Source organism: Bos grunniens, chromosome 7, assembly GCF_055505025.1.
Source record: "Bos grunniens cultivar Pamir isolate PY7600 chromosome 7, Bosgru_T2T1.0, whole genome shotgun sequence".
NCBI classification, from domain to species: domain Eukaryota; kingdom Metazoa; phylum Chordata; class Mammalia; order Artiodactyla; family Bovidae; genus Bos; species Bos grunniens.
Window position 1 is genome coordinate 50,003,420 of NC_141171.1, and position 14,733 is coordinate 50,018,152.

The following is a 14,733-nucleotide window of genomic DNA, read 5'->3' on the forward strand; positions in this document are numbered from 1 at the left end:
GGGTTGGAAGATCCTCTGGAGAAGGGAACGGCTACCCACTCCAGTATTCTAGCCGGGAGAATTCTGTGGACAAAGGAGCCTGGCAGGCTACAGTCTGTGGGTTCGCAAAGAGTTGGGCAGAACTGAGCGACTTTCACTTTCATAAAGGATATTTATTTTTAATGTCTGATGTGATAAAATGCTAATTTATTATTTTACTTATGGAGTGCTGTTATTTACATAGCACTGAGTTGCTGATTTACCTTCCTAAAGGCTCTTGTGGACCATAAATTCTTTTGCTACATGATGAGTTCCTTCAAGGCCATTACATTCTTTCGCATTTTTCAGTCTTTTGTGATACCTGACTCATGTCTAATATGAGTAGGTATGCTATATATAGGATTTGCCAGATTGATATGGGGGTGGAAGCAGCTTGGCTTTACATCCAGTTTTTTTTTTTTTTTTTAAACGTTTTATTTTTATTTATTTGACTGTTAGTTGCGGCACACGGGATCTTTAGTTGTGGCATATGGCACATTCCCTGACCAGGGATCAAACCCAGCTCCCTGCATTGGAAGAATAGGGTCTTAGCCACTGGACTGCCAAGGAAGTCCCTATATCCAGCTTTTTTTTTTTTTTTTTTTAAATAAAACCACCACTCATTTTTATCACCTAGGGATAAACACTATTAACATTTTGGTGTACATCCTCTGATATTTTTTCTAAGAGTGTATTGACTATAACTTTTATAAAAACTAGATTTTTACTTTATTTGCTCTTGTCCATTTATCATACTTGAACATTTCCCCTGTTAATAGCATTAAGATTAACCTTTATTTTATGTACCACTGAGAAAAAATAAGGGCTTCCCAGGTGGCTCAGTGGTAAAGAATCCGCCTGCCAGTGCAGGAGACCTAGGAAATGTGGATTCTATCCCTGGGTTGGGAAGATTCCCCTGGAGTAGGAAATGGCAACCCACTCCAGTATTCTTGCCTGAAAAATCCTATGGACAGAGGAGCCTGACAGGCTTCAGCCCATAGGGTCGAAGGGACTTGGACATGACTGAGCCCACACACAAGAAGTAAACACTACTAAATACACTAGGAACTACCATCATTTTTAGAACACATCCAAAGTTTAGAGACTTAAAGATGTGAAATATGTATGCTTTAGAATTGATGAAATATGTTAATCTCACAGTGTTAACATAGCATGTTAATGATCCCCTACTGTTCCAACATAGCTTCTTTAATCAGTCCTCTGTTGGACATTTAGCTTGCTTCCAGAGTTGCTTTAATTTGCAGCTGAATCTTCTGCCTGTCCTGACATCTTAAGGGAAACTTCTTTTTTTTGGGCGAGTGTGGAGGCGGGGAACTTCTTAGGAGTGGAATTCCCCAGGGAAAGATTTGCTACTCTTAAAAGAATTTTTTTTTTTTTAAACTAAAGTTATTAAATATATATAACGTAAAGTTTACCATTTCACTATTTTTGAGCATTAAGTGCGTTTACATCATCCCCATCCGTTTTCAGAACTTTTCCATCATTCTGAACAGGATCTTTACTTATTTAGCAGCAACTCCCCATCCTGCTCTCTTCCCAGTTCCTGGTAACTTCTTTTCTATTTTATTTATCAGTTTGCCTATTCTAGGTACCTCATATAAATGGAATCATATATTTGCCTTATTGAGGACAACAGCAACATTATTTTATATATATTCCAGTTAGCTTATCTGTTCAATTGTTAATGAACATTTGGATAGTTCTACTGTGAATAGTATACTGCTGTGAACATGGTTCAAATATCTCTGAGACACTGCTTTCAGTTCTTTTGAGTATATACCCAGAAGTGGAATTGCTGGATTATATGGTAAGTTTATTTTTAACTCTTTGAAGTACTGCCATACTGTTTTCCACAGTGACTGTACCATTTCGCATTCCAACCAGCCGGGCACAGAAGTTCTAATTTTTTTCCATATCTTTACCAACACTTTTTTTTCCCTGTTTTATTTTGTTTTGATAGTAGCCATCCTAATGAATGTGAGATGGTTATCTCATAGTTTTGATGTGTATTCCCCAAATGATTAGTGATACTGAGTATATTTTCATGGGTTTATTGGCCATTTGTATATCATCTCTGGAGAAATGTCTAGTATTTTGCACATCATTGAAAGCATCACTACGAACAAAGCTAGTGGAGGTGATGGAATTCCAGTTGAGCTATTTCACATCCTGAAAGATGATGCTGTGAAAGTGCTGCACTCAATATGCCAGCAAATTTGGAAAACTCAGCAGTGGCCACAGGACTGGAAAAGGTCAGTTTTCATTCCAATCCCAAAGAAAGGCAATGCCAAAGAATGCTCAAACTACCGCACGGTTGCACTCATCTCACATGCTAGTAAAGTAATGCTCAAAATTCTCCGAGCCAGGCTTTAGCAATACGTGAACCGTGAACTTCCTGATGTTCAGGCTGGTTTTAGAAAAGGCAGAGGAACCAGAGATCAAATTGCCAACATCTGCTGGATCATGGAAAAAGCAAGAGAGTTCCAGAAAAACATCTATTTCTGCTTTATTGACTATGCCAAAGCCTTTGGCTGTGTGGATCACAATAAATTGTGGAAAATTGTGAAAGAGATGGGAATACCAGACCACCTGACCTGCCTCTTGAGAAATTTGTATGCAGGTCAGGAAGCAACAGTTAGAACTGGACATGGAACAACAGACTGGTTCCAAATAGGAAAAGGAGTACATCAAGGCTGTATATTGTCACCCTGCTTATTTAACTTCTTTGCAGAGTACATCATGAAAAACGCTGGACTGGAAGAAACACAAGTTGGAATCAAGACTGCCAGGAGAAATATCAATCACCTCAGATATGCAGATGACACCACCCTTAGGGCAGAAAGTGAAGAGGAGCTCAAAAGCCTCTTGATGAAAGTGAAAGTGGAGAGTGAAAAAGTTGGCTTAAAGCTCAACATTCAGAAAACGAAAGATCATGACATCCGGTCCCATCACTTCATGGGAAATAGATGGGGAAACAGTGGAAACAGTGTCAGACTTTATTTTTGGGGATTCCAAAATCACTGCAGATGGTGACTGCAGCCATGAAATTAGAAGACGCTTACTCCTTGGAAGGAAAGTTATGACCAACCTAGATAGCATATTGAAAAGCAGAAACATTACTTTGCCAACAAACGTCCGTCTAGTCAAGGCTATGGCTTTTCCTGTGGTCATGTATGGATGTGAGAGTTGGACTGTGGAGAAGGCTGAGCACCGAAGAATTGATGCTTTTGAACTGTGGTGTTGGAGAAGACTCTTGAGAGTCCCTTGGACTGCAAGGAGATCCAACCAGTCCATTCTAAAGGAGATCAGCCCTGGGATTTCTTTGGAAGGAATGACGCTGAAGCTGAAACTCCAGTACTTTGGCCACCTCATGCGAAGAGTTGACTCATTGGAAAAGACTCTGATGCTGGGAGGGATTGGGGGCAGGAGGAAAAGGGGACAACAGAGGATGAGATGGCTGGATAGCATCACTGACTCGATGGACGTGAGTCTGAGTGAACTCTGGGAGTTGATGATGGACAGGGAGGCCTGGCGTGCTGTGATTCATAGGGTCGCAAAGAGTCGGACACAACTGAGCGACTGAACTGAACTGAGGGGTGGTTTTTTTTTTGGTTGTTGAGTTTTAGTTCTCTATATTCTGGGTATTAATCTCTTATCACATGTGTGTTTTGCAGTTATTTTCTTTTGTTGTCTGGATTGCCTTTTCACTCTTGGTAGTGTCCTTTTATATACCAGTTTTTATTTTAAGTTCAGTTTTTTTTTTCTATTGTTACTTGTGTCTTTGATGTCATATCCAAGAAAGCATTACCAAATCCAGTGTCATAAATCTTTTGCCCTGTGATTCTTCTCTAAAGTTTTATAGTTTTAGCTCTTAGGTTTAGGTGTTTGATCCATTTTGAGTTAATTACTAAATACTGTAGAAGGTAAGAGTCTAACTTGATTGTTTTACATGTGGATATCCAGTTTTCTCAGCCCTACTTACTGAAAAGACCATCCTTTCCTCTTTGAATGGTCTTGACATCCTTGCTGAAAATCATTTGACTGTCAGAGGGTTTGTTTCTGGGCTCTTCATTTTGTTCTGTTGATCTCTTAGTCTTTAAATGGTACTTTATGCCAACACCACATCATTGTTTACTGTAATTTTGCAGTAAGTTGATGCCAAATTTGATCTTGAAGTAAATTTTTGTACATTTATCTTGTGTGGTTTAGTTCAATGTGTGTGCTGTTGTGAAAATAACATTCTTTTAACTGTTCTGTCTCTTGATTTTGGAGGTGATTACACAACTGTGAATATTTCAAAAGCTGTAGAATAGGAAACTGAAGTGAATTTACTGCATATAAAAAAGAAAAACAGGTAAAAATAAACTCATTAAAAAAATCTGTATTTTGAAAGTTTGACCTTCCATATAAACACATAGTGAAAAACATGAAATCAATTATCCTTTATGCTTTCCAGCCCAATTAAGTTTTTTTCTCTTGAGTGACTTTGAAGCCATACCCTTAGAAATCTTTAAGCAATTTTGGTTATACTTTATGTGTTGGAGGATTTAAGTCTTATTAGTACCTTCTGTTTTCTCTTAAGAAAAAAAGTTAAATACACCAGGCATTGTAGAGAGTCTTACAAAGCATCAGTTACTGAAATTTGTCCAGGTGCCAGTATGCTTGCTTTGAGACGGTGAGAATGTTGTTTGTTTCTTATGCACTGTGGTGATTGACTCAGCCCCCATGTTGTGGGCCTGGGCTGAATGGGCTGAACAGGGTGGTGAGGTGAACAATCTGGCCTGATTTACCCTGTTTCATGCTGTTTTTGCTCACTTGCAAGAGCAGTGTACTAAATTTGTCCATTATTGAAAGTTCAGAGTGTGCAGAAATAACTGCTTCAAAATAAAACTTCAGCATTGCCCTTTCTCTGTTGGAGCTTCCAAATGTTCATTTTCCCCTTTAGTTTTTTTTTTTTTTTTTTCTTTTCTTTCTAATAACAAACTTTCTCCATGTGTAAGCATACCCCCTACCCCATTTCTAATGGAGCTTGAAATGAGCATGCATTTCTGTTTACTTGTTGATGGACTGTCATCTTTCAAGCCCCCTTTTGATTGGGATTTAATTTGTGCTTTTTCACTGGCTACAAGTTTGGAGCAGTGCATTTAAGGCAAATACAGTTAGAAAGGCAACTTTGAGTGTTTTTCTGAATATTTGTAGCAAAGATTTGATCGTTTGGAACAAGTATTGTATGAGTAGTGTGATTAGATTTTAAAATTTCTTGTCTATTCAGTGTTCCCATTGTAGTAAAAGAAGAGGGGGAATTATATTGTGGAAGTTATTTTCATCTGTAAGAGTTTTTGAAAAAAGACTTCAAGAGCTTTACTGAAGAAAAAAATGTAACATTTCTGTTATATTTTTTTCTCTTTTGGTTCTCTTTTGTGTTAAATTTTTGTGATGAAATAATTTAATCCAATTTAATCTTAGTGTTAAATAACTGATGTTATTCCTTAATTGCTAATTTAAAGAGTAGTTCTTTTCTGGATTACTTCATTTTGGCTCTTCTACTTCATTATATTGAGCTGTGGATTACTTTCTTTCTCTTGCTCTGAGATTTCATTGTTAAATACTGTCATAAACAAGTGGAACATCAATTATATTTTGAAAATGTTCTGTTGCTATGGTTTATTTTGTTAGTATTAGACTTTATAAATTGAGGAGTAAGTTGGAAGCCTGGTTAATTACCAGATTACATAATCTTGTACTGGTTTATTAGCCAGGATAAAGTGCAGGCTGTTCTTGAAACTGAAAGTGTGGTCCTAACTCAGAAAACGCATTCACAGTGGCCCATTTCAAGTTACATGAAGGATAGGAGCCTTTGCTAATGGTCCATTTGCCCTGTGCAGCACCGATACATACTTTGTTTCCCAGCAAAGATGCATTGTTAACTAGTCCCTCATGATATGTTGAATATTTCATTATGTTAAATATTTCAATATTAATCTAGACTGTTAATCATGGTTTATGAAAAATGATAGTGCACTGAGTAAGGCAGAGCTGTGAGGGTAAGTTACTATTATTGATGAGTCAGTGTTCATGGGGATTTTCTGTTCCTGGGGATCTCTAAATTGGCAAAGTTTTCTTAAAATTATCTGTTACCATTTTCTTGCTTCCTTGGACCTGGGGTCATCATGTTCTCAGAAAAGCTCTGGACTGACTTTGAAGTGTATCTTTAGAAACCTGTCATTTTGCACAGAAGTGGGAAAGTGAAATGTGAGCTTGATCCCTTGGGAGGAAAGGAAAAAATTCAAGGAAATGGAGTATGGCAACTCTTGAGAGAAATTTAAACTTATTTGGAGTCACTAAGACCAGTGGAAAAGGTGGTATTTTTGAGGTATCTTTATTGAGTTAAAGTCTAAGGCTATATTTGCTGTATCTCAGCTTCAAGGAAGGGTTCAGTTAAAAACAGTGCATTTATTAAGCCTGACTTTAAAAGCAGGTGCTAGGGAAGATGTTAAGAATGTGCAAGTGGTACTTCCTTGCAGGGGACACAGGTTTCATCCTTCTTAGGGGAAATGATCCTACAGGCTGTGTGGTGTGCCCAAAAGAAAAAAAAAGTGTGTAAGTCACCATTGCTAAACTCAAGAAGTTTACAAACTAATGACATTTACTTTGGTAATATCTGTACCTGTTTTGCTAAAGTATTACAGGAGAGAGAGAGTTCTTAATTCTTTCTACATGTGTCAGTGTTACTAGGTGAAATCTTAAAACAGTTAAGCCAATTCAGTTAATCATTTATAGAATTGTTAGATGAAAGTTACCGTGCTCACAAAAGGCATGGTCCCTGTGCTCAAAGGAGCTGTCAGCTTTATGGGAGACCGACACACTGCTATCATGCTATGCAGCAAGTGCTGTAATAGAGATGCTTGTAAAATGATAGGGGAACCAGAAAAGAGGGAACAGCTCTTAGAAGCAGAGGACATCTGTGTGAGCCTTGAAGGAAGATGGAAGAATTTGAAGGTCTGCCCTGAGCAGAGGATCCGGGTTACACAAAGATCTGGAGACATGCACTCCCTGGAGAAGAGTTTGGAGTGCAGGCAGGTGATGAGGTTGACAGACCAATGTGAGTAAGGTTGGTTTGTTGGAGTTTCAGCTTTATACTGTCTTTGGCTGGGGAAGCAATCTTGTGTTTTTTTCAGAGGAAGTTGATTCCATGGTGATGATAACTGTCTGGGGCTATCTGGAGAATGATTGGAAATGAGAACATTCCTGAAAACAGGGAGGGTAAGTAAAGTAAGGTGCAAGGAGGGGAAGGAAGAGGAAGAAACGGGCCTAGTTAGGTAGAGCTTTGGTCAGTGGAGATGAGGAGAACCAGAGGGAGAGTAGATGAGGAGGAAAATGCTTGGCTCTGGCCTTGTGGGTTTTGAGGAATTGAACTCTCCAGTGTGGGTGTGAAGGCCTTTAGACTGGGGAAGTGCTGCTGGCCAGGATGGTACTGGCTTTTGGTTTTTAATATGGTTATTGTGGGAGGGGGGCGGTTTGCCTTTTATCTTTGTGTTTCTTTGGTGGGGGGTGCTTTTCAGGATTTCTCAAGTAATATAAATAGTAAGAATAAAATTGTATTTTTAAGTTAAGATAATCTCTGATGCCTTCTTAATTGCTTTGCTTATCTTTCAGCCTTATCTTCTGACATTTCACTAATATTTTTCCTTCACACCTGTGGTTCTTGGAAGATGCCAAAGGCCTTTGGTCCCTTTGCACAACCTGAAACAACTGCCCTCCCTCCTAGGACAGCGGATCCTCAGTGATGACTCTCCCCATTGGGGATTCCCTCCCGGGTGCTCCTCTTGCACCAGTGGATTGCTTTATGACTTTATACTTTCTGTTGTATTATAAACTGTTTTTCTTTCTAGACTGTGAGCATTTCCCTCAACTTTCTTTTTTTGAAATTCTTCAAATGTACAGAAAAGTCAAAAGTAATACAATGAGTACTTGATTCTTCAGTTCATCTAGTTTCATCAGTTGCTAACATTTTTCAGATTTCCTCCATTACTGTATATAAGTTTTTTATCTGAGGCATTTGAAAATAAACTGCAGATACCAAGTATTTCACCCTTATGTTTTTTAGCATGTAACTCCTCTAAGAGTAAGGACATTGCCTTACTTAACTAGCTATAATATATAAGAAATTTTACTTCGATATAGTAACATGATCACTTTTAAAGAGTAGTCCAGAGCCAATGTCTGCCGGCCCTGGGAACTTGTGAGAAATGTGGACTCTTAAATATCACCCTAGACCTACGGATGCAGAATTTGCCTTTAACAAGATTCCTAGAAGTCCTGATCTCCTGTACAATCCATATTCATGTTAAATCCCACCAGTTGTCCCAGTGATGTCCTTCTTAGTGTGTTTTTTTTAATGCAAGAATCAATAAAAGATCCTGTACTGAATTTAGTTGTTGTATTCCTTTGGTTTTGTCAGTCTTTTTATTTTTCCTATGACTGACACTTTTGGAGAGTTTAGGCCAATTGTAGAGAATGTCTACAGTTTGGATTTGTCTCATTGTTTCCACTTGTGGCAAGAACAGTACATATGTGATGATGTACCTTTCTCAGCATTGAAATGATTGTCAGGTTGTTCCACCTGTGGTGAGGCTAATAAGTTTAAACACTTGTGATTAAGTGGCATCTGCCAGATAGCTCCATTGTAAAGGCACATTTTTTCTTTTATACTTACTAATTGATTGCTGTGATTGCTATGATGATCTGGTAGTGGTTTCTGATTAGTCTTTGTGTCCCTGACACCTAGCAGGATCCTCAGAATGTGTAATTGGTCAGTCATTGACAAATGAATGGTAACCAAATCATCAAAGGTATATGCTACAAGTTTTAGAGACATTTCTTTTTTTTTTCCTCAGTTCTTTCTCACTCAGTACTTCCTCTAGTCAAGTTTGGGCATCTTGTCTCCTGGCTCTCTAAGAAAAGTATAGTCTTCTTATTCCTGTGTAGCTTCTCAGCTGGGTGAGAAGTTTCTCTGCCTTTTAGTCCCATTGTTGTGAAACAAAACCCTCTTCTCCCTTTTGTCTCTGTTTTCTTGAGCTTCCAGTCCAGATGCTGGCTTCATCTTTGTTTTTCAGACCGTCCAGTCTCTTATGGGAAAAGGGACTTCCTGTGCATCCATAATCAGTTATCTGTTGTGAGGGCTTGGTGCAGTTTTCTCTTAAACACTTGCATTGTTAATGGTCTCAACCATGTGGAATGGAAGCTGAGTAAATGGACATAGCTATCCGGCCCACAGTGCAGTTATTCCAGCAGCTCTGGAGCTTGTTTCTGTTGTTCTCTTCATTTGATCTCTTACTTCTTCTCTATGCTCCAGGCACACTGATCACTTCTTTCTCTAAGTCCTGGGAGATTCTGTCTTATCTCTGTTACCTCTGTGTTCAATGCTCCTCCCCCAAATAATTCACTTGATTGGCTCTTTATTGACTTTCAGCTCAAGTGTTATCCAGATAGAAAGGTCCTGGAAGGATCCTACCTCATTTCATTACCATTACCCTGCTTAATTTTCTTTCTAGCACAGATACTGTTTTGTTTACTTACTTATGCTGTTACTACAGTGTAGTTTCATGAAGACTTTTTTTTTTTTTTGTCTTGAATAGTGTCTGTGCAGAGAAGGCAGTAAAATATTTGATTAAGTGACTAGTGGACCAACCATTGTTTTTTTAGGTTTACCTTTTGTCCTTTGCTTAGTGCTTTTGGTAATCATTGTGTTTCCTGTGTTACCCTATTACCTTCAGTACTCTAGAGAAGATAAGAAAATGAGAGTGATGGTATGTTTTATTATGATTAAAAATAATTATAACCTTTAGCAGTAATAAAATCATCATAATATTACAACATTGAAGTAAAACAAAGACCTAGCCATGTCCTTTTTCTTCTAGGTCTGTATATCTGAGTGACAATTTGTATTGTGTGCCATATAAATGGTATAAAATGTATTTGTATGTGAGTGGATCACATAAGATGATGGTTTATGTAATCCAGTACTCTGCTGTAGATGCACACTTTTTACTCATTATGGTTTGGCTCCCAGGTTTGACCAAGGCTAAGTATTTTTTTTTGGAATGGGCGGGTGATGATCCTGTACTTGTAATTAGAAAGAGACTGCATTTTTTTTGGAGTGGGGAGAAGGGAACAAGTTTTCTTTTTGTTTACATGAACCTGTGGTTTTATACATCTTATTTTCTTACCCCTCCTTGTCCCTCTTCCCCCTATTCCCAACTAGTTTACATTTTAGGAGAAAGTGATGGGCTTGGGGACCTGTGGGTGCACCCATGTTTACTCAGTCATGTCCAACTCTTTGCGACTCCATGGGCTGTAGCCTGCCAGGCTCCTCAATCCATGGGATTCTCCAGGTGAGAATACTGGAGTGGGTTACCATTTCCTACTCCAGGGGATCTTTCTGATCCAAGATCATCATAGGACCACTGGGGAAGAAACCCAGGCTTGGGGATGGATTTAGTCAAATAAACAGGTGTCAGTCAGTCTTAATCATAAGGTTTTGTTTTGTTTTGTTTTTTTCTTCTTTTTTTTTTTTTTTTTTACAGTACCCTGGAGATTTGAAGGTTAAGATCCCAACAGCTTTGTTAATTCTGTTTAATACAGATGTAGCCTAGCATCCCTAGGATTGCACTGATTAATCCACGATCCTGTATCTTGTGCACTGTGACAGTTAGCATTACTGTGGGTACTTTTAATTTCTAAATTTCTTGATTTGCATTTAAATGAACCATCCAACCATTGCATTAACTTAACCTTGCTGTTTATATGAAAAAAAAAAGTTGGCATTGAGTAGCTAAGTAGGGATAGCCTAAAGCTTTGGAGCAGACACATTTTAAGAATGATGTGGCCATTCCATTGTAAATGAACATTTAATGTCTTTGGAGAAGGTATGTAGCTCTTTGCATGAATGAGGCCATTTGCCAACAATCAGCCTCCTTGGTTCTGGAGGAGCTGTGCTTTTACTTTCTGCTTCTCCATCTCTCTTTGTCTCATGAAGATTGCTAGTCAACTGCCCACTGTCTCTGCCCCTTTCTGAATTTATAGTGAACTTTTGCTTTATAGCTAGGATTGCTATTTATAAGATATTGAAGACTGAATAACTACAGTTTAACGTTTTATTTAGTTTCACCAAGCATGATCCCCTCCTGGAAAAACCTCAGGTTGCTGTAATTCATTAAGGTTGGCTAGCTCTAGTAGGTTTTGTAATAGATGTTGTGAAGGAGTACTCTGTAAGTTAATTGGAAAACTAGAAATTGCCTAGAGTTTAAAAGTTATTTGTTTAGCTACTTTAAATGATGTCATTAATTGTAGAGAAGCAGAAGATATGACTAGGATTGAGGTAGGAGCTTTGTCGTGATAGGCTTGTAAATATTTTAAAATCATATTGCATAAATATAATTCAGCTAATACTGTGTCTGCTCTGCATAAAGCATCTTTGCTTAAAGCACCTTGCCAGCAACTTAAGGCTTGTAAAGAAGCATAAGCATAGTTGTCATCTTTAAACTTACAATACAGCTAGGATTACCACAGTCTAAACCTGGGAAAATTAAATTATATTTAATGAAACAATTCAGAGGCTATTGAGAGATCATTTCAGTGAAGGGAATACTAGAATTTCAGAACTGAAAAGACTTGGAGCTTAGAATTCAACCCCTTCCATTTTGTAGATGAGAAAACTGAGGATTCAGAAAGCTGAGGTAACTTGCCTGATGTCAGAGAAAAAATAAATGATGAAGCTGGTTCCAGGAGCCATGTTCTTTCCAGAGAATGTGTTTTTATTAGATTTTAAATGTTCTACCTCTACTTTTTGAAATCCTTTTAGGGTTGTAGTCACAAAAGCATAACTTGATTTTGTAATATGGTTTATTTATTTATTTATTTTTTTTTTGAGCTTCTGCCACACATATTTTATTTATATTATAAAATTTAATAATTTAAAACTGTCCAGGTCCTTATACAAGATACATTTCATACCACTTAATGTAACTGAAGAAAACTTTAAAAAAGAGATTTGGTTAAACATTGTCCTCACAGTGAGGCATCTGGAAGTGAATCCTGGCCTGGCACTACTGCCAGAGCGACTCTGGTCACCTGGCTTTCTCTCTCTGGACTTCCACTCCCAAATTAAGGAATTGATTTTTATCTTTTATTTGTTCATTAAAATTCTGGAAGTGTCACCCAAGTGCTGGGAAAGTAAAATGAAGTTATTCCCTTCAAAGACAAATTGTTATTGTCGCTTATTAAATAATAGACATTGAGTGCAAGCTTGTGTGCCTCTTCTCAATTCATGCCATCAAAACATGGATGGTGTTATGATGTTGCTAGGGCTATGTCATCAGCAGCAACTAAATACATGGAAAGAAGAAAAGTTTTGTCTCCTGGAGGGCATGGGTTCCATCCTGGTCTAATCTCTACCAGCAGTGTGACCATGGACACCCTGACCATGGACACCATATGTGTATGGCAGCATTTTGTTAGTTGCAAAGTTAGAAAGTTAAGTTACTCAGTTGTGTCTAACTCCTTGCGGCCCCGTGGACTGTAGCCTACCAGGCTTCTCAGTCCATGGAATTTTCCAGGCAAGAGTACTGGAGTGGGTTGCCGTTTCCTTCTCCTGTAATATGGTTTAATAACGTTTGGTGTCACTCATGGCAGGACCTTTGATTAAAGATGCATCACAAAGCAGTCTGCTTCCTTCATGGTTGTTAAGACTTGAAAACACACTGAATGGGTTCTCAGTTTTCAAGTGTCAGTATATTTCAAGTTTCTCAATGGAAGTGAGTGAGTGAGTGAGTGAGTGAGTCCTTTGCTTTAACATCTTTAGTGGGAGCCTGAATCTAGTGTATCTTATGGGGGAGGCTGAAGACCTCCTCAGAGACATTACTTAAGAGGATGTGGAGTTCTGGAATGTATAATCAGAAAGGACTTCATGGGGAAATCTTTAGTGACTGCAAAGTGGTGACCGAAAGGGCAAACATAGTACTCAGACATGATTATCCCATATGGTGGTAACATTTTTTGGAACAAGTTTCTAACATTAAATTTGGAAGATTTAACATAAAAATCTGCATGTTCGGATCTTTTAAAAAATTGAATGATCTGCCAACCTTAGATGTGTGTAATAAAGACTGCTGCGGCTCATGGGAAGCTGGGCACAGGCTTTTCCCATTTACCAGTTCCCAGACCCAGAGAGATCAGGGTTGTTTGAATTTTGTTATTGTGTTTACACTCTGCCTTTTTTTCCAGTTAACAGGAAAGTGAAATTATTTTATACCCCAGAGTATCAAAATTAGGGAAACAAAAGACGAAAAGACATTTTTTGAGAATGTTTTGATCCTTTTTTCCAACATGTGTACAATAATCAGGGGACTCTTGTTCTTTCTCTAAGGCAATTCTAGTTTTTCTCCAAGTGTCTGAAGCCTTTTTTACCCCATGACTGGACTGGTCCAGTTTGCCCAGGCTCACTTTGGGCAGCTTGTTCCCTCTTTGAGGTATCTGTGAATAGCTTTCCTTTTCCTTGGCAGCTTTTCTGTGGCCTGAACCCTGTCTTTTAGCTAAGGATTCTCATCCTGGTCTTCAGTTTTGCTCACTGGGCTTGAGCTGTGAATTCTCAAGCAATAAGAATGCATGTGTACGGTGTTTGGATTTTGATTTGCGGGTTCTCAAAAGTGATCAAGTCCTCAGGCTCGGTGCTTTTCCCCAGGCAGGGATTGACCTAATGTTTTTCTCTGGGCTCCTTTCATGAAGGCTTTTTATTTCAAGAAAAAATGAGCATATTTCTTTGGGAAAGTGAATTGTTGTGTGTCGTACTTGTTTAATAATTAAAATCCAAATGTGAAAATGTGACTACACGTCTACTTGCAAGTAGCTTCACTTAAGTTGTCTTTGGGCTCATTCCCTCTACAACCTTTGAAATATTTTCTGTTTTGTGTTGATACAGTGGTTGGAATGCTAGGATACAGAAATGTGGGTTACATGGGGAAAATCATTCCTTCTGAAATGTCTTATCTTTGACATTTCATGACATTTGCTTGAGCTACAGTTGTCAGCTCTGTAGCGATATAGACTAGTCCCATCTCCTAAGGTTTACTGACTTGGATTGATCAGTTTAGTGGACAAATAACCTTTAAAAACCAGAATATAGGCTTTACACAGTATAAGTGTAGAGAGAGCAAATTTGCCCACTTGAGGTGAGACAAATTCTGTGGAAACTGGCATTCTTTGTTACCAGATTAAGCAAATCTACATTCCTTTTGGCATCCTATTTTCAGTGACTTTAGAATTTGTTTAATTTTATTCATTTATTTGGCTGTGCTGGGTATTCATTGCTGCATGGGCTTTTCTCTAGTTGTGCTGAGCGGTGTTGGGGGGTGGGGGGCGGCACTACTCTCCAGTTGTCTTGCATGGGCTTTTCATTGTGGCAGCTTGTCTTACTGCAGAGCACAGGCTCTATAGAGTTTTTGGGCTTCAGTAATTGTGGCATGTGGGCTCAGTAGTTGTGGCTCATGGGTTCTAGAGTGCTGGCTCAGTAGTGATGGTGCCAAGGGGCTTAGTTGCTCTGTGGCATGTGGGATCTTCCTGAACCAGGGATTGATCCCATGTCTCCTGCATTGGCAAGTGGATTCTTTATCACCCAGCCAACAGGGAAGCCTAGGT

The 14,733-nt window shown here is 38.6% G+C and overlaps 1 protein-coding gene across 7 annotated transcripts in view; it reads left to right on the top strand.

The window, feature by feature from the left end:
• The window catches only part of CTNNA1 (catenin alpha 1), a 344,567-nt gene that overhangs the window by 171,086 nt on the left and 158,748 nt on the right, over window positions 1-14,733 (top strand). For 2 of the 7 annotated variants that reach the window (XM_086411841.1, XM_086411840.1), the window contains one exon: window positions 7,218-7,302. The exons of the other annotated variants lie outside the window; for them this stretch is intronic. In XM_086411841.1, the coding sequence (XP_086267967.1) occupies window positions 7,266-7,302 (37 nt within the window). In that variant the 5' untranslated portion in view covers window positions 7,218-7,265. The remainder of the gene's footprint in view (window positions 1-7,217; window positions 7,303-14,733) is intronic. 7 annotated transcript variants of the gene reach the window in all.